Source organism: Peromyscus eremicus, chromosome 10, assembly GCF_949786415.1.
Source record: "Peromyscus eremicus chromosome 10, PerEre_H2_v1, whole genome shotgun sequence".
NCBI lineage: Eukaryota > Metazoa > Chordata > Mammalia > Rodentia > Cricetidae > Peromyscus > Peromyscus eremicus.
In genome coordinates, this window is record NC_081426.1 from 77,151,846 (window position 1) to 77,172,853 (window position 21,008).

At 38.8% G+C, this 21,008-nt stretch overlaps 1 protein-coding gene across 2 annotated transcripts in view; it reads right to left on the minus strand.

Moving 5' to 3' along the window:
• Cenpc (centromere protein C) overlaps positions 1–14,508 on the minus strand; it is a 54,263-nt gene extending 39,755 nt beyond the window's left edge. The window contains exons 1-4 of one of the 2 annotated variants that reach the window (XM_059274599.1): positions 14,226–14,508; positions 7,922–7,965; positions 5,665–5,735; positions 3,954–4,024 (exon numbers count right to left, since the gene is read on the minus strand). In XM_059274599.1, the coding sequence (XP_059130582.1) occupies positions 3,954–4,024; positions 5,665–5,735; positions 7,922–7,965; positions 14,226–14,243 (204 nt within the window). In that variant the 5' untranslated portion in view covers positions 14,244–14,508. The remainder of the gene's footprint in view (positions 1–3,953; positions 4,025–5,664; positions 5,736–7,921; positions 7,966–14,225) is intronic. The other variant, XM_059274600.1, reaches the window with a different exon arrangement.
• Positions 14,509–21,008: the final 6,500 nt, after the last annotated feature.

Sequence of the window (21,008 nt, forward strand, 5' to 3'; positions counted from 1 at the left end):
TTAAAATAAAAAAGGGGAAATATGGTGATATTTTATTTGAACTGAAATGTGACTTTATTTGTATGTTAGTAAATAAAGTTGCCTGGGGGTCAGAGCTAATAGCAAGCCATCGCAGAAGCTGGGCGGTGGTGGTGCACGCCTTTAATCCCAGCTCTTGGGAGGCAGAGCTAGACAGATCTCTGTGTGTTCAAGGATACAGCCAGCATGGAGACACACGCCTTTAATCTCAATACCAACCATAGAAGACCTGGAGGTCTGTACAGACAGGCAGTGATGAGGTGGTCATGTGGTTGGGTTTACAACCAATGAGAAGGCAGAACAGAAAGTCTATATAAAGACAAACACACAGGAAGTAGGTCTCTTGGCTGAAGAGGATAGCTGCAGCAGTGAAGGGTAAGGCTCTTAGCTCTGACCTCTTGGGCTTTCATCTCTGCATTGGCTCTGTGTTTCTTATTTAATAAGACGGTTGGTTACATCTACACTGAAGAACTACTGAACAGAGAGGGCATAAGCAAACTATGGAACATTATATATCTCTAACAGTTCAAACACCAGAGTTAACACAAACCACAAACGGTTATATTAACAAAAAAAAGCAAGTTCATGAAATACATAGTGATGTCTTTAAGATTAAATTGCAAAATAGATAAAAGAAAGTATGAAACAAGACAATATTTAGGAATTCACTCTATGTAATAAAGTGTTAACACAGCATACTTAATCATTTAAATCTTGATTAATTTTAATGGGCTAGCCATTGCCATGGGATAATGCTCTTGTATACTGGTTTAATAAAACATTGATTGGCCAGTAGCCAGGCAGGAAGTATAGGTGGGATAAACAGACAAGGAGAATTCTGGAAAGAGGAAGGCTGAATCAGGAGTCACCAGCCAGACACAGATGAAACAAAATGTGAAGGCAGAACTGAGAAAAGGTACCAAGCCATGTGGCTAAACATAAATAAGAATTATGGGTTAATTTATGTGTAAGAGCTAGTCAGTAATAAGCCTGAGCTAATGGTCATACAGTTATAAAGAATATAACTTCAGAAAACAGAAAAACTTCAGCTAAAAGCCATTGCCAGGAATCTACAGATTGGGTTTTATAATGCTTCTTCTTTAACAAGTGGCAAGGTTGAACCTGTTGTGGCAACCTGCCTTAACTATTTTACAAAATATGATTATGATGAACACTTGTTTTGTTTCCTTCTGGGATTATATTTGATAGGCAGGGAATGTCCAGGGGTCCAGAACCCAATAAAAATGGACTTGGTGTCAAAAAGCTTTCTCAGGGAGAAATAACATATGCATGATTGCCTTTCACTGATAGTATAGTAAGTGATGGGTATCCGAGTGTGTATGTGTTATTACTCTTCAAATCTAATATTCATGGTTCCTAGGATAACACAGGAGCCTGCACATGGATGTCTAGACTTGATGTCTTCTCCCCTTATCAACCTGGCTACCTGTCCTACCTGTATGGCAGTAATAAAACTCAATTTTCAGTTCAAATGAACAAATTACATTTTTTTTTTTTAGGTTTATTTTATTGGGCTGGAGAGATGGCTCAGCAGTTAAGAGCACATATTGCTTTCCAAAGACCCAACTTTGAGTCTCAGCATCTACATCAAGTGACTCACAACCACCTGTAACTCTAGCTCCAGGAGGAACCAACACCTCTGGCCTCTTCAGGTACCTGTACTCACATACATACATATACATAATTAAAAGTAACAAAAAATTTTGTAAGATTTTATCTTATTTACATGTATGTCAGTGTGACTGTGTATGCTACATGCATGCTGATAGTATGGACGTCAAAGAGACTCCCTGGAGCTTGAGTTAGGCAGCTGTGAGCCAAAAACATGAGTGCTGGGATTGAATTTAGATCCTCTGGGGAGAGTAAAAGTGATCTTAAGCCACTGAGCCATTTGTCAAATCCCCCAAATTACATTTCTTATGTGAAGGTCACACTAACTTTGCAGCTTATAAAGTCCCAATCTGGGTAAAAAACTTAATACATACAAAATCTCTACTGTTTTGAAGTACCTTTTACAGAAGAAAAACTACACATACGTATATATGAATAAAAAATAACACAGAAGCAACTATATAAGGAGAAAAATAACGAGACTAATAACAAGTATAGAAAAGAATCAGCAAAACTAAACTTCCTTTTGCCAAAAGACCAAAACTAGAAACCCTGACACACTAATGAAGGAAAATGCTAAAGAAAAATACCAATGTCAAGAATATAAAAGAGGACATCATTATGGATCCTAAAAACATCAAAAAAAGTTTTAGAAAGTTATTACCAAATTTATGTTAATAATTTGAAAATGACAAAAAAAGAAAACCTCGATTGTCTACCATGACTACCTAAAATAGAATCTCAGCCCTTCATATTGTATACCTTGATCTAGATCATGATTATAAAAATTCATCAAATATGCATTTAAATCAGGCAAGCTAGTGTACAACTATAATCACAATACTTAGGAGATAGAGAAGGATCAGGAGTTCAAGACCATCCTTGGATACACAGCAAGTTCAAAGTCAGACTAAGTTACATGAGACTTTGTCTCAGAAATTTTTTTAAAGCCAGCACAATGGTATACATCTGTGATCCCGGTACTCAGGAAACTGTGCAAGAAGCTCATGAGTTCAATCTCAAGTGAGACAGGGTAGGTTAATAATTAAATAAATACATATATACATATATACCAAGGCCAGGAAAAAAAAAATTGAGCCAAACAGAAGCTAGATTAATGCCTGTACCTACCAGCTAGAAAGGAAAACCTTCCTAAGTCAAAAGACACATAAGAACCTTTTTCTCCCTCAGAAATGAAGAAAATTGGCTACAGATTATATACTACTAAGCCAGTCTACCTTATCTCTGAGCTTTAAAACTATAATTTGTTTACATTTTATACTTAATTAGCTATCACAATAGGGTGTTCCTGGACTGCTATAACATACTTTATTCTACCCAGAAAAGGAACCTCAAAAGTTAAGACCTATAAAAACATTTTAAGGGGAAAGATAGAAGAATATTCATGAATATGGATGCAAACATTTCAAATATTAAACTAAATTTAAGCAAAACCAGACAATTTGTTATACACATGTATAAAACTGTCCAAGTACAGACTTACCTCTTAAGAATTTAATGATCAAGTCAAGTTGCCAAGAAACTTAAAGTTGATTTTAACTTTCAAAGATCAATGTAATCTCTCATATTATAAAAGGTCTCTCAAATTCTGGAAGATATGTTGTGTACTTTCCTTAAACCAAAGGCAATCTATACAGGTACAGCAATCAGGATCATGAACTCAAGGCCAGCCTAGGTAGTATAGCTAAGTTCCAGGTCAGCTTGTGGTACACTGTTTATCAGTTTTTACTTCTATGATCTTTCTAATTAGTACTATGCTTCCAAATAATATCTCTTAGGTTACTAGCTTCAAAAACTTTACCACTAGGAGTGTGGCTCAGTAATCCAGCCTTGTGTTTGGCATGTGCAAGGCCCTGGGTTCAAACATGGCACTTGAAAAAAAATTCTAACTAAAACTGCACTACTTTTGGATAATAAATCAACCTACCCTTTTAAGGCACATAATCAACCAAAAGCAGTTTTTGTGGACAGTAACCAGTCCCATCAGTCTTCAGAAAACAACCACACTTATCAGTCTAATCAGGAACTTTAAAGCTACCCATTTCCCTAAAACTCTTAAGTATTAGTTTAGAACAAAAAGGATTGCTATAATTTTGTATTTTTTCCCAATTTCAAACACTAGAAATATCAAACCAAAATTTTATAATATCTCCAAATTTTATGAAATGCAATGGAAGCATAGGATTCTCTTTAAAGAATAAGACAACTAAAATGTACATAAGAACACTGTTTAAATATCATTCATTAAAGTACCAAACCCACATCAGTTCTATTAGACTTACCTCTTTGCCTGCTGATTGACTATGATTATCTTTCACTTTAGGTGTGGAACAACGCAAGGACTCTGTAGAATCTGTAATAAAAACCATTGACAAGACTTAAAAAAAAAAAAAAAAAAGCTGGGAAAGGTGGAATACAACTTTTAAATCTCGGCACTCAGGCAGAAGAGGCAGGCAGATCTCTGTGAATTCAAGACTAGCCTGATCTATATACTGAAACCCTATCTCGAAAGAAAAATTCTAATTGAACAATTAAAGGGACTCTATATCAATGGCTCTCAACCTGTGGGTCATGACCCCTTGTGGGTCAAATGACCCTTTCATAGAGGTTGCCTAAGACCATTGGAAAACACAGATATTTACATTGTGATTCATAACAGTAGCAAAATTAGTTATGAAGTAGCAATGAAAATAATTTTATGACTGGGGGATCACAACGTGAGGAACTGTATTAAAGTGTCACAGTCTTAGGAAGATTGAGAACCACTACTCTATATGACCTGTGAAGAACTGTCAGTTGACTCTCCAAAATACAATTAGCCAAAAGAAACAGAGATGTCAATGTAATATTCAAATGTTCCTACAGAGCATCAGAAACATAAAAACAAACAAAATTAAAAAAAAAAAAATTCAGTTCTTTCCGTCTGTAATGAAGATACTTTTTCCGCTGTCTTACTTTTGTGTAACAGAATACCTGAGACTGAATTAGGGATGTAGCTCGGTGATAGAGTGCTTGCCTAACAACCATAACGCCCTGAGCTTCATACCCAGATCTGCAAAATAAATATAGGAAACTGAATGATTTAAAAAGCTCAGAGATTTCAGAAATTTTGTATCTAGCAAGAGTTTTTATTTTATCCCAAGCAAGTAAGATACAGAACCAACAAAGCTCCCAAGGCCTTTATTGTTGGCTCAAATTCATTCATGAGGGCAGAAACCTTATGATCTAACCACAACTCAAGTTTCATCTCTCAACAGTTGCACTGGAAGTCAATGTTCCAGCCCAGGCTTGGGGAGCTGACATTCAAGAGCAGCATCTACCATTCATCTCTCCACTCGCCTACTCATGCCCAGCCTCAGAACGCTTTTTGCGTTAATTCATCACTTTGAAATAAACAAATGTAAATTGCCAAAAATAATTCAAATTCAAATGATCCCTTATGCTTTCTCCCTTACAGAAATGCTTGGATCTATAAGTACCTAATATCGTGTTTTATGCAGATTTTGGAATATTTATATATGCATCTTAAGATTTTTCTTGAGTCTAAACACAAAATTTATTTACATTTCACGTGCACTTTATTTACAAAGACTGAGTGTAATTTTGTGCATAAAATAAAATTTCATAGAATATTCCACTTGTGGCATGATATTCATATCCAAACTTCTGGATTTCCAAGCATATATGATTTTAGATTTTCACATTTAAAAAAATATTTTCTTTTGTGGAAAGTAGTGATCTATGGAGTTCCAGTTTATAGGGATCTACTGTGAGTTAAAGATGGTACATTACTGTGGCTGTATCAGTAGTATTCTATATTCTTCTCAATATACCAAAAGATACAAGAAGGATTAATTATGTATATTCAAAGTTATGAAGAAACTGCCCTACATATTTAAATGCTAGAACATATCTGCTACATTTGACATTAGTGATAAATTTCTATTTTTATCTATACCAACTCTGAAAGTCCATCTAGAAATGAAGCCTTACTTTGTTCTTCAAAACAGTCTTGTAAGATATCCAGCACATTCTGGCCTTGCTTTGCTTGAATGTTGGGCGCTCTAATAAAAAAAAAAAAGTAAATATATAATTTCTGTAAGATATGTGTTACTTTGTTACTTGTCTGCTTGAAAATCTCATATAAAATGTTAACTGTAAAGAGGAAAAATATCTCTATTATTTGAAAACTTGGTAGTCTGAGTCCAACAAACATTCTATTTGTATATAATATTAAGAGAAGTTACCTTATTATCTACATATATCTACTCAAAGTTGAATATCTCTATCTAAAACTGGTTCAGACAACTGCTATATTTCAATAGCAATTCCAATTTTTGAAGAACTAAACTGGTTCTGAAATGTTTTGCTTTTGTTTTGGGAACTAAACCCAGGGCTTTTGGCATTCCAGGCCAACTTGTCTACCATTGAATTCTATTTCAAGCACTAAATGCTTCTTTAATGAAGACTTTATAGACACCAGTCTCAACATCTCCAAGTAACATTGTCTTCTCTGCAAGCTTTCAAGTGCACTTTGGATTCAATAGCATTAATTTTTAATTAATCAGCAATTATGGATGGATAGAAATAGTTTAAATTAAGTATTATATTGATTTTATATTACCATATAGTTATATTCATTCAGTTTTCTCTGGTTCAATATGTACTCACTCATGTTTTTATGTTTTGAAATGACTAATGTAATACAATTTTGTCTCAACTTTACTGTCTGACTAGACTCTTCTCAGCCTTCCAAACCTCCAATAGCCACATCTATCTTGGCATCACTTTGGGAACTGTCATGACCCTGATTGTGATCCAGATATATTAACTGAAATAACTGATCTTTGTGGAAGTTTAAAAATAAAACAAGTAACTAAGAGAAATATAAATCAAAAATAATTATCATGTAGTGTCTGGAAAAATCCCTCACTAATGTGAATGACCCCCTCTCCTCCACCAGCCGCCAGCACTGATATAACTGTGGTTTTGTCTTTAAAAACACTGTACCCTTGAGCTTGGTCACTAAGAGCCTTTTCAGAGGCACGAGTCTGCTCTCTGGCCATTAAAAGGACTCAAAACTTTTAACTGGTTTAATCTGTGTGGTTATCAGTAACTATCTCACATAGATCATTTCAGTTTCTATGGGTGTGTGTGTGTGTGTGTGTTTGTGTGTGCGTGTGTGTGCGCGCGTGCGCGTGTGTGTGCGTGTGTGTGTGTGTGTGTGTGTGTGTGTGTGTTTGTGTATTATTCTACCCAATGTATTACCTCTGAAAGGTTCAATATTCAATATCACAACCAGAGACAAGATACTGGTTTGGTCACCATAAGGATCCCTGTATTGCCCTTTCAGTAATAGATCTATTTCCCTCTAACTCCCTTCTGTCCTCACCTCATCCTATCAATCCTAACCCCCGTCCACTAACTACCTGTCATTTCTAAATTTCTGTCATTTAAAAAATAATCATCCATAAAAATGAGATTGTATAGTATGCAATATTTTGCAATGACTTTTTTTACTCACTATAATTCTTTAGGGAGTAATGCAAGTTATTGCAAGAATGAACTATTCATTCCAATTATTGCTGAATAATGTTCTATGCTATGAATATATCAGAGTTTAAGCATTTACCTAATGAATGACATCTGGATTTTGGTCAGCATAATTTAGATATGTAGGTCTAAAGAGGGTTAATAAACTTTTGCTTAAAATTACACTAAACCTTTAATGTTTCATTAAATTCACACAAATTCCATATAATTTTTCACATGGCTGGGTACACTTCAGATTAATAGCTAAATTATATATAAACCTTTTAGGACATAAACTGTTACTTTATTATCCTATATAAGTAATACTTTTGTCTATTATGTAATTTTACTGATAGTACAGAAAAAAATCTTTCAAACAAAATGCAAGCTCTTTATGGTCCAAAAACTTACTAAAATAAGTATACTTCACTACTTATTGAAATAAGTTATATTTCACTAATATTACCATTGAGTGCTAATAATTCATTGTTCAATTCTTCTTGTCCACGATTCTATATAAGCATTTTTTCTTACTTCCACTAAGTCATTAGATGATTTGTGTTAATATTTCTCTCTTATATAAAATAATTAAAAGACCAATCAGTGTGCATAGAAATCAGTCAGCCAAAGGTAATAGATTTTTCTATCTTAAATTAAAAAACCCACTTTCTGAAGATGAAAATAAGTCATCTTAAAAGCCTAAGTATAAGCATGTCACCTGGAAGGCCGGCAAAATCTTCTGTGGTAATTTTTTAGATGATCCTGAAAGAAAAGTTAACTATTAATTTTTTAAAACTATAATCAAATACAACTCATCTTCAAAATAATTCCAGTACAATACAGAATTAACAAAAGAACATATTTTTCCATTTACTCATTTAACAAGTATCTATTAATTATCCAATATAGTACTATAACTAGGGACAGGCAAGATGGTTAATTAGGAGCTTTCCACTCACAATACAAACTAGATGACATGTTTGATCCCAAGAATCCAAGTTAAGTTAGAAAAAAAGAACTGACTCCATGAAATTGTCCCCAGATATCCACATGTCACATGAGTATACACACACACTAAATGAAATAGCAAGAAATAAATTAACAATGAAAATGGAATAGAAAGCCATATGCAAATAAACCAACAATTTTCTGAAAGATGAAAACTAGATGAAGCATGATAAATAATGAAATATGACAAAAACCGTAGCAACCTAAAGTAAGATCAAATATTATATATTAATATTCTTCATTGGATACATATGATATCCTTATTATATATATGATATATAATATATAATATCCTCCATTGGATATATTAATATATTAATTCCTTCAAGGAGACTAATCTGCCCGAGAGAAAGCCACAGAGACGCAGAAAAGGAACTTGAGATAAAACAGAAGGAATAAGACAAGCAAACAGCAATAGAGCAGTTCCCAGGCACAGCGGGTGCTCAACTGTAGTCCCAGAACTTGAGGAGGCTAAAACTGGAGGATTTCAACTTTGATATCAACCTGGGCTGTGCTAAATAGTGAGACTCTGTCTTACTAAAGGTGGGTAGGAGAGATTAAAAGAAAGCATTGTATAAACTGACAGCATGACATGAAATGGTTAAGAGGAAATTTTCTATTATAGGTATGAGTTAGAACAGCCAGAAGCCTCTGAAAGAGCACAGAGCAGAGAAAGAAAGAAGTAGACTACACATGGTCAACAGACTGGACCTGTCCAAGGCTATAGGGAAGACAGTGAGACCAGCAAGGGATAGATAATAGAGAAAACATAGTGAGAGAAGCAGGAGCAGAAGAGAGATGAAGAAAAACAAGTATAGCAGGGTTGAAAGGAGAATGAGTATCTGTGGGGAGGGAAGCTTACGACATGGAGGGAGTTTAGGTTAGAAAAGGAGGTGAGAAGGGCTGGGATGCTAGCATGGACTTTGAAATGTGTAACTGGTGTTTGTGTTCCTGAGGGAGCCTAGAGGCCAGCATGAGCTTTGATATGCTGATAGCTACCATGGTAGCCATTTGTCCTTCTGCAATAAGAAAAAAATATTCCTTTTGGTAGAGGGGAACCAGCTTCACAAGTTCCTGAGGTATGCTGGCTTTTCTCTAATTGCCAGAAATCCTCCTATAGTCCAGGTTGAGCTCATTTCTGGAAATGTGGACTGCTTTTGGAGTTTGAGGAATTGGGAGTTTCCTTTGGATCTAACAAGCATAATTATGGAACAGACAACCTAAAGTTGCATATCTCACAACAAGTATTCTGTTGTATGACCAACACCTGTAGATTACTGGACATTTAAGTCTCTAAAACAGAAAAGGAAAATCAAGACATGAATTTTTAAAATGTAAAATGTCCCAGGAGAAAATTAATGCCAAAGACAAAAACGGAGAAAACCCAAAAACAAGAAAACTAATACTTTTACAAGATATCTGAAATACAGAACTCTTAAAACTAAACTGGAGCTTGCTGTGGTGGCCTGTGCAAGAGGATTGTAAGAATGAGGTCGCCTGGGCCACATAGCAAAATCCTCTCTAAAATAAATAACAAAAAATAAAAATCTAAGATTGCATATTATCAACAATAAGCAAAGAGCAAGAATTCTTAACAATGAAAAGCAGAATTACCTAAAACTACGATAATTTTAAAATTGAAACTAATTTTTAAAATGTACCCCACCACAGAAAGGCAGGAATTGGGAACAAAGGACAGACAAAGTACAGTAAAATGGTGCTATGCCCTTTGAACCATATCTGTTAATTGTAGAATTACAAAGGAAAACCTTCTAGTTGGATTCCGTAGTAAGATGATGACCAGCACACTCTTAAAAATGAGAGCACTCAACAATTCTCGCTCATATAAACCCTCCTCATTCTCGTTAATTGGACTCCCAGAGATCCACCTGGGGCCTAGTCATGGATCTCTGCATCCAGATCCCTCAGTAGTTGGATGAGGTTTCTAGCATGACAATTAGGGTGTTTGGCCATCCCATCACCAAAGCACAGAGACAAATAGCCAAACAAACGGAAACACATGAAATATGAACCAATGGCTGAGGGGTCACCAACTGGATCAGGCCCTCTGAGTGGGTGAGACAGTTGATTGGCCTGATCTGTTTGGGAGGCATCCAGGCAGTGGCACCGGGTCCTGTGCTCACTGCATGAGTCGGCTGTTTGAAACCTGGGGCCTATGCAGGGTCCCTTGGCTCGGCCTGGGAGGAGGGGACTGGACCTACCTGGACTGAGTCCACCAGGTTGATCTCAGTCTGTGGGGAAGGCTTTGCCCTGGAGGAGATTGGAATGGGGGGCGGGCTGGGGGGAAGGTGAGGGGGGAGGGGGGAGAACAAGGGAATCTGTGGCTGATATGTAGAACTGAATTGTATTGCAAAATAAAAATTAAAAAAAAAAATGAGAGCACTATCAACACCAGTTGTTTACTTAACCCCACTTTTATTACACCCAATGGTATATAAAAATAACAAAATATTCTACATGTTCTAGGCTAACTTTCATGCTGGCTGCACCAGCTCTGAAAGCCACAATTTTTAAAGAGATCTTTAGTTCCCTTTGTTTTAGTTTAGAAAGCAGGAATGAATTGAATGTCACGCATATTCATTGTTGTGGGGAAGCTGCTATCTGTTCTCCAGCCTGTAAGACAACAGAGAGAATATGTGTGCACCTCTATTTCTCTGTATCTGAGTTCAGATCCCTACAATTACAATCTAAAATCACAGGACCCATTCTACGTTATTTTCTTCTCCAAAGTATGGAAGGATATATGTGATCTTCCTCAAGCTGATTAATGTGGCTTGTATTAATCCATTACTATACTGACCTCACTCTGTCTGATCAAACCTCCCAGATGCCTATCTGCTAAGGAAGCTCTCCCATATGGGTCCCAGCCACACCTTCCACATGTTATCTCCCTCTGCTCAGGCTCTCTCATGTAGTTCTAAGCCACTGTCTGTGAAGATGCCCCATGACGCCACCAGGATTCCAACTCACTATGCAAACAGTCCAGTATGGATGTCCTCCTCATACCACACCGGATTACTTCTCACTGAAACACTCGCTGCTCCCTAGCTGGGATTCACCCCTCACCAAAAATCCTAAGTGAATCACTCCTATGTCCATATTTGATCTCATTGACTACAGAAGCTGTCCCCATATCCATAAGCACACAGGTACTACCTTCTCGACATCTAATGCCCTGGCACTGTAAACTGGGCTATCCTGTCAACCCGATTCATGCTTGCTCCTACACACCAGCTCTTGAGTCACTACAGTTTCCTATTCACAGGGATAGCCACATCGTTTAGTTCCACCTAATATTATTCAGACTGTGTTGCTTAGGGAGGGAAGAAAAGGCAAAAACAAAATAGATATGAAGAAACATGGAAGGGCCATGGAGATGGGCCAATGAGTAAAAACACTGTTGTGAAGCCTGTCAACCTGAGTTGGATGCCCAGAATCCATGTAAAGGTGGAGAACCTTCTAACCAACAAACACAGATCCACGCCCCCACTTCCTCCCACACACACAATAAAATATTTTTCAAAAAACATAAAGAAACTTGGGGTAAAGATTTTGTCTTGAGATAATTTATCTTCTTTCCAGAACTTTTCTACTAAAACTTTTCTACTAAACTATATGCCATATTAACATACAAAAAAAAAAAATCTGTTCCAGGAGTGCAGTTGATAGAATGCTTTCTTAGCATTCAGGAATCTCTGAGTCAAATCCCCAGAACCCATAAACATGAGGAGGTGGTAACCCTGTAATCCCAGCATTTATGAAGAGTGGAAGGAGAGTTCGAGGTCAACCCGGTAAACATGAGACCCTGTCTCAAAGAATCAAAAATCCTTGCCAAAAGTTGGGCATGATGGCATTGTAGACCTATAATCCAAATTACTCAGGAGATGGATACAGGAGTTCAAAGTCATCCTTGCCTATATAGTGAGTTCCTGTTCAAGGCCATCCTTGGTTACACGAGACATTGTCCCAAAACCAAACAACAACAAAAAAAAGATATGCCAAATAAATAAAAACAAAAAATTAGATAAAAATCTTTTTAAAAAAGGCGAGAACCCATAATCTTAAAAGCAAAAAGATGGAATCCATTTTATAGGTAGCAAACTAAAGAAAAAAATGTCTAACAATTTGGCTTTATTATGAATTTTCTTTTAGTGTCAAGATTAAACCCAAGACCCACCAATGCAGGAAAAACACTCTACACCACTATGTTACAACCTCAAACCCGCAGCTGCGGTATTTTTAAAACAGCCCCACTATTACTCATTTGATGGAAACGTTTAAAGCAGACATGTAGGTCTCTCTCCAGTATTCAGCACTGTGAGGCACTGAAATAAAAGCCAATCCTGAGAATGTAAATTACACAAGCTTCTGGACCCGAATTTATGAAATTTCTTCTCATTTCAGTAAATTGAAGGATCACAAATCTGCACACTGAAACATGTTTTTAAACATAAACACCTATACAATGCTACCTCGTCCTCTGCTAAGTAGGAACATTTTTAGGACAGGCTAGGTCACCTGCTCATGAATACTGAGCATCTACTAGAATGTCAGTGAGTTTTAGGCACACTCAAAAGCAGGTAGTAACCAAGACAAATAAGGTTCCTTAATTCTGAGTTAAAATCTAGAAAATATTTATTTGAAAGTACAACCTGTCAACTTCAATTTATCCTTCAGTTGATCTCAACTTGAGTTTCTTCCACTGGGACTACAGTTCTCAAAAAAAAAAAAATGTACAACACAATTGGATTTGCCAATCTCTATTAGAGTGAATGACTTTTTGTTATAAGATGCTTAGCAGAATCCTTGGCCTCTACCCACTAAGTACCCTGTTAGGGTTACCTGTTGGATATTCCCTCATCCTTCCCATCCCAACCCCAAGCCTACCTTGGGAAAAACCAAAGTTTCTTTAGTTATAACCAAATATGTCTAAGGTAGGAAATCCCCTTGAAAACACTTGAGTATATAAGAATACCTGAGAATAACCCCTAACTCTTCTCTGCCCTTATCTTCTAAACAGACCACACATAGACATCAGAACTAATAAGCTCAAAAGAGTTGTAGGGTTATAACAGGTATTTGATAATGTACAGCAAGCATTTGTTGTGTTGCTCTTTGTGGCTTTAATGATTTTTCCCTCTGACCAAATGCAATGTAAATTACATATAATTTTGCAGAATACACACTATACTGTCTTTTCATACATGTTCATACACACATACATACACAACTGCATAATAGGAGATCATCAATGAAGATTTTCTTAAAAAGATAAATAGAACTGCTAGGTGAGAGCATAGTAATCACACGAAATTTGAAAGACTAATGAATATCAATGTGTCAAGAAACATGAAATGGCAAAGTTGGCACCTTTTAAAAGCTCTATCAATAACAGGTGTCCCGTTAATATTAGAAACTTCATACAAAATAGTATTTCGACAAAAAGTATAATTTCAGGGTTTTTGTTTGTTGAGAGAAAAAAGCAGGCATAGATGAAACTACGATGTGAAACCTTGAGACTAACAGTCCAGTTACTCCGACTGTTGGTACACAATCACACCTGATTTGTTACCTGTGCTGCTTTCAACCCACCCCTGACCAGCCGCTCACAGCACCCGTCCCGACCCACCCACCCCTGACCAGCCGCTCACAGCACCCATCCCGACCCACCCACCCCTGACCAGCTGCACACAGCACCCATCCCGACCCACCCCTGACCAGCTGCACACAGCACCCATCCCGACCCACCCCTGACCAGCCGCTCACAGCACCCATCCCGACCCACCCCTGACCAGCCGCTCACAGCACCCATCCCGACCCACCCCTGACCAGCTGCACACAGCACCCGTCCCGACCCACCCCTGACCAGCTGCACACAGCACCCGTCCTGACCCACCCCTGACAAGCAGCTCACAGCACCGGCCCCGCGTCCGCACCGCTCGACCCCAGGGCAGCGGCTTCAGCTCGCAGCCCGAGCCTAGACCCGCACTTACCAGATGGAAGGAGGCCATGTTTCCGGCCCACGATGCCCGACTGAGGCCTGAGGGGGAAGCCCCCGCAGGCCAAGGTTCCAGGAGGGTCGAAAAAAAATAAACCCTGCAGGCCGAGAGGTAAACGGCGGCCGGAGGCGGCCGAGGAGCCGCCGGATCCGCACCGCAGACTCGGCCCTAAATAAACAGCAGAGGCGAAGGAGGATTCAAAACTGCTGCGCGTGCGCAGAACGCACCGCGCAGCCAATAGCCCATTGGCCGTTATTTGCGTTATTTAGAGTCCCGCCCTTCATCCCGCCCCCTAGCCCGTCACTCCACCTATCAACCCGCCTTTCGCAGGTTCCCCCCGCCCTCCCGCCCAGCGCCTTGCCGACCGGCAGAGCGTCTCTCCCTCCCGCCTGTCTCGCTGCCTCCCGCCCCGCCTCTCGCCCGTCTTCCCGCCTCCCGCCTTCCGACTTCCGCCCGTCGGCCCCGCCTTCCGCCCCGCCCGTCGCCCCGCCTCCCGCCTGTCGCCCCGCCCTCCCGCCTTCCGACTTCCGCCCGTCGGCCCCGCCTCCCGCCCCGCCCGTCGCCCCGCCTCCCGCCCGTCGCCCCGCCCTCCCCTAGGGTTAACGCTCCTGCTCCAGGCTTCGGTTTTCTTCAAGCACAGTTTGCTGTGCACATACATAGCTGCTTTTATTTGGAAAGCAGATCGAGCACATGTGATCCTTGAGATAAATGTATAATACGTTTATTACGTTCTATTACGGTTTAATAGGCAATAGTAGGAGGAATTAGAGAGCGAGAGCCGGAAGGTGGTGGAGCATGTCTTTTATCCCAGAGGCAGAATCTGGCGAATGTCTTGAATTCAAGGCCAGCCTGATCTACATAAGCGAGTCCCGGGACAGCCAGGGATACGCAGAGAAACCCTGCCTGTCTCGAAAAAACCAAAGAAAAAGGACTAAAGGTAGAAATTGCAGACATCTTGAACAGATTACACTACACAGATTCGTCAGCTGCAGCCAAATCAGCTCATCTATACATTATCTCTGAAAATAATAACGATAATAATGTCGTCTTTTTTTTCAAGTATGTAGAAACTATTTATGAAGTATCATTGCAGACAAAGTAATTTGCATGAATATGTATGTATGTATGTATGTATGTATTAGCAGAGCAACTTATTAAGGGAAAGTGCCTGCTTCAATCTTACACAAAATTAATGGCCCACATTGGAAAACAAAATAAACCGATGTTCTGAAAACTATCCTGTACCACTTCTGGGTCACTTAGAGTCACACAGTTGCAGCCTGTAGCTGAACTATATCCTGAGAGGAAAAAATGCCCTTTAAAAACAAACAAATAATGAGTAAATGAATGAAGGCTAAAGAGACGTCACTGTGGTCAAAAGCGTTTGCCGCACTCTTAGAAGATCAAAATTCGGCTCCCAGCCCCCAAACACCAGCTCACAACCATCTGTAGCTCCAGTTCCAGGGGATCCGACGCCCTCCTCCGACCTCAGCTGGCACCAAGCATGCACGTGATGCACTTGCATACATGCAGGCAAAACATTCATGCCTATAAAGTAAATATTTTTTTCTTTATTGGAGATTATTTTAGAATGATGGTGTTCTCTAAGAGCTGTGCTGGTGGCTGCGCCAACGTCTGCCAGGCTTGCCAGCCAGATCCGCCAGAGGGCAGCAGAGCTACTGCAAACCTAACGGGCAGGAGCTGCATTTATTAACCCTATTCTCCAATAGAAAGCTGCGGAATCCAGGCAACTTGTACGTTGCACAAGAGCAACGACTGGATAAACCTCAGAGAGGAGTCAGCTGATCCTGGCTACTGAAATAGAGTCTTTCTCCTATGTTGGAAACAATTTTGGGACTGTTGTCCTCAAACACAACACTGTGCTTTGTGGGTATTTTGAACAAGAAACACTTGTGACCAAATGGAAGTATATGATGCTGAATTGTTCAAATGTGCAGACACTGTTTGCTGAAGAAGCAGTTGAGAGTGAATCTACTCTAGAGAATCAGATGAAATGTTCGGGATAAAAACGGATTTTTCTTCGAAACTTTGGTAACCAAAAAGCATAAGCAATCTCTGAACTCCAGGAGAATAAAGAGAGTTGATAGTGAATCTTTGAGTCTCCCAGCTACTAAAGACAAAGAGAACATCACTAATACAGAAGGTTCAGTCGCTTTGGTCAGTGATGCCATCCACGATGACTTGCAAGATGACTCCCGCCACCTCTTTCCATGCTATGCTGATGCAGCCAAACCTGAAGACCTGTATGTAGATGAAAATATTCCGTCCCCTGCAGAGCATGAAGCTCTTGGATATCCATGTGAAACTTTCAAAAAGGCCACATATTGAAGATGACTGAACAGGACAGCCATTGGTCTTTTGTCATCAAAATGCTGAAGTCGGCCAAGGGATGAGGAGAGTGGAGACCACCTCCAGGATGAATGCATCTGTTTTCTAGAGACCTCATCAAGTTTACAGCTCAGAAAGCCATAAAGGAGGGAAGGGAAATGCTCTGGGACTTGGAATCCTCCATGTCATCAAAACCAACCAGCTAGAGCGCTTTACCTGCCTGACTTACAGGAATGGCAGTTCACAGAGTTTAATTTCGAACCCTGTGAAGGCAACAATCACTGTGTATATGATCATACTGGCCTTGCACATAAATAACTTCAAGATTTTCCTGGTGGTGTCACAGGGGAAATGTCATGCAATGTCCTATGTTTGTATCATCTTTAAGTATCTGTTCATTCAAAGTGACTACAGAAAACCATAAATGATGAAAATGCCAAACTTTATCTTACAGGTAGTACATAAAATTTAGAGATTGTGTAAAAGAGGAAATGCAAAGAAAACTGCCTACAAAGATATGCTGCAAAAAACAAAACATTGCTGAAATATGGAACACTTTTCTTATATTGAAAAATATGTTAACGTTAGCAAAATGGATTCTGATTATGGACACGTCTGATGTTAGAATGAAATTTCACTAATTCTATGGTCAATGAAGGACTGTATTAATCTAGGATTGGGTATAAAGAACAACAATTTGTAATCACTAGTTCAGAACAAAACTCATCCACCATCAGGCATTTAACAGCTTACAGAAACTTGGGAGGAATGATAAAACCGTGTATTGGGGGAAAGGGGAGTGGGGAACCATGCTCACAGACACAGTGTGGAATTAAGCCACTGTTTCTACAATCATGAAGCAAATTGAAAAATTAGGAACCTGATAATAATGTCAGTCTCTAGGAACATATAGGCAATGCAATCAGGAAGTCACCACAATTACAAAACTGCCACCTCACGGAAGCCTACACAAGTAGCACACCAGTGAACAGCAAGACTGCTTATTGCTTCTGAGTTCATGCCACATCACACCTGACATGATGCACAGCAGAACAACTGATGTCGCCTGGCTAAATTGTCAACGTCCACGAAACTAGAGATCACATGGTGGACCATCCCATCACATTACCATGGAAAAGTCGGATGCTTATATGTCATTCTTGCCTTTTCTTTGGTGAGAAAAACCAAAGACAGCATAAGAATTAATTCTGCTTCTCTTCTTCCTTGCCAATAATATTGATTCTTCCCAATCCTACTTGGAAAACTTTCTGAAAAATGCAGAGGGTTTTTTTTTAACCTTTTTTACTTCTCCAGTAAAGAATGGCCCTTTAGGAAGGGTTGAAATGGATGTGAAACATCAATCTGCTTTGCTTTCTCCAGCAATGCCAACTAAATGATCTTAAAAGAAAAATATAGACTCGAATTTTATATATATTGAGTTTGCAATGGTAGAATGAATTTTAAACAAATTGGACTAACAATATGATCATTACTCTATCCCCAAAGTATCTATTATTCTGAATTCCTAGTTTCTGTTAAAGCTAGCAGTAGCTTGTGATTGGCTTAATTTGGGAACTGGTGGTCTCTATATATTGGCCTCTGTTAGTGTGAGAAAACAACTTAATGGGGGAAGGGTTGACTTTGCTCCTGGTTTCAGAAGTCTCAGTCCACTATGACATGGGAGAGGGGATATGGCACAGCAGAACACATACCACAGAAGCCAGAGAGCAGAGAGAAAGCATGCCTAGCTCACTAGCCCTCCCCTTTCCCCCCTCTTATTCCTTCTGGGCCCCCGGTGTGTGGAATGGTACCACCTACTTTCAAAGGGAATCTTTCCTTCTCGTTAATCTTTTCTGTAAATGTTCTCAGACCTATCCAGAATTGTCCTTTGCTAATTTAGGTGCTCAACAATCAGTGTCAATCAAGATTTACAACTTCAGATGAATGTGGTGGTGTATACCTTTGGTCCCAGCAGAGGCGGGCAGATTTCTGTGAGTTCCAGGCCAATTAAGCTACACAGTGAGATACTGTCTTAAAAGGGGAGAGGGGAGAGGGAGATTGATAATCTCCCAAACTATTTCCATATATATGTATGTATGTATGTATGTATGTATATGTATATATGTGTGTATATGTATGTGTGTGTATATATATATATATAGTTACATTATAAAAATACTGTGAAAATATAACAGGAAAAGCTCTTACCAGCTAAAAGTAATTCTTTATACAGTACTGAAAATGCTAAGTCTAGCAAATTAAATTATTAAACAGTGCTTCTAGTATAACTTCAGTAGTAGTGGTTTTATACCATTCTTTTCTGACCCAAATACTTCTGGAAATCATGTTCTGAAAGGCTCATTATGTCAATAATTCTTGGGTAAAGGGGGAGGGAAGAAATCCCATATGAGTGCCTATGGATATTGGAGATTATATTACTAGAATTTTCATTTTCTCTACTGAAAACACTTTTATCCTACTAGCATCAATAAAAACTGATTGGAAATAAGACTGTGACTAATAACTCATTCATGTATTCCACCTTGTTATTAAATTTAAAGCTGTTTATTCCAGTTATGTGTTGTAAACATAGTATGTATGTACATGTACCTGGGGGGGGTGTTTCAAGACAAGGTTTCTCTGAGTAACTCTGGTTGTCCTGGAATTCATTTGCTGACCAAGCTGATCTGAACTCAGCAATTCGCCTGCTTCTGCCTCCTGAGTGCTGGATTTCAAGGCATGTGTCACCACGCCTGGCAACAGAATTATATTCAATGTCAATATCTTTTAAATCTATCAGAATGAATTGTGAGGCACATGGTAGTAAATTAATAAATAATAAAGGCCAGAAACTAAGAAGTGCTGGATGAGGACTGGATATTTCTATTCAGATTTGCTGGCTTAAGCAGTACTAATAAGTAGATAATAAAGTAAATATTCACAGTAACAGAAAGATTTCACCAGGCTGTTGACAGATGAGTAAGACATTACCAAATAGATAACAGAAAGGACATGTGAGCACACATTACAGGTAGCTGTGAGAAGAAAGACCAAAGGGCTTTGAGACATCTAGGAACAAGAGTAATGACTACCGCAGAAGGGACTTGTTTGTAAAAGGCTTTAGTTGGATATGTTGCTAGTGCCACAAATACTTAGGGTTCGATAAAAGTTGAAAGAAATCTCAAAAGCAGTGAGGATCTATTATACAAATGTTAAAGGTGGAAGTGACTTCACCCGTTTGTATTTCATGTGAGTGAGTAGAGAAAAATAATGGGGACTGGTCTGTACATTTGATCTATCTGTAATATAGGATTTCTACTTCAATAGTGCCAGGGCACAGTGGTGTTGGGATTGCTGACAGGCCTAACTGGCTGATTAATGTTTAAGACAAATTAAACATTCAGATAATGTTAAACTTTTGAGTTCTGTAACAGTTGGGGACGATGGTTGTAGGAGACATCATTGGTTCTTGGTACATTAAGGATTAATTTTAGTCCCAAATCAATAGACCAAAAGAACCTCATTGATTGATGAACTAGGTTTTATTTTGTGTTTGCCTTTTTAAAAGGTAAAAAAGACATAGGTAAGCAGATGTTTGCTTAACAGAAATATTTCTGTCTAGGCCAGCTGAGATGGCTCAGGGGGTTAAAGAACCTGCTGCCAAGTCTAAGGCCTTGAATTCATTCACTCCTTGAGCCCCTCATTGTAAAAGGGAGAACCAATTGCCCTCTGCTCTCCACACAAGCATCGTGGCATGTGCACACTTAAACCTGAGTGTGAGCTCACACACATGCGCACACACTAAGTAAATGTCAAAAAATAGTTCTTTCTGTATTTTTCTGGAGGCCTTCTTTTTCTCTCCTATAAAACTCTACAGCCATGACTAGGCATGGTAGCACAAACCTTCATCCCAGCACTTTGGGAGCAGAAGCAAGTGGATCTCTGTGAATTTGAGACCAGCCTGGTCTACAGAGTAAAATTTCAGACCAGCCATGGCTACAAAATGAGATCCTGTTTTAAAACAAAAAACAAAAACTCTCTATAGATCCTATAGATTTGAGATATATAGATATATATATATATATATCCGCTAGAATCAATACAAGAATATTCAATGAAGTATTTTTCAATGAATACAGTTTATTTAAGTCACATATTTTAGAAATAAAGACAGCAATAAACCATAATAAAAGCTGAGAAAGTCGAATGTGTCCTTGGTGTCTCTAAAGCCCACAATGCCTGCACCTGTTCCTTTCATCCTTAGGAGATGATAATCTGCTGTTTATTTTGCTACCACGAATCTAAGCACATGAAGCTTGAAACGAGGTTGCCTTTTAAAAGTTGGTCTGTGCCTAATCTTTCTTACTTCACTGAAAGCAAAGGGGAGAAAGTGTGTGTGTGTGTGTGTGTGTGTGTGTGTGTGTGTGT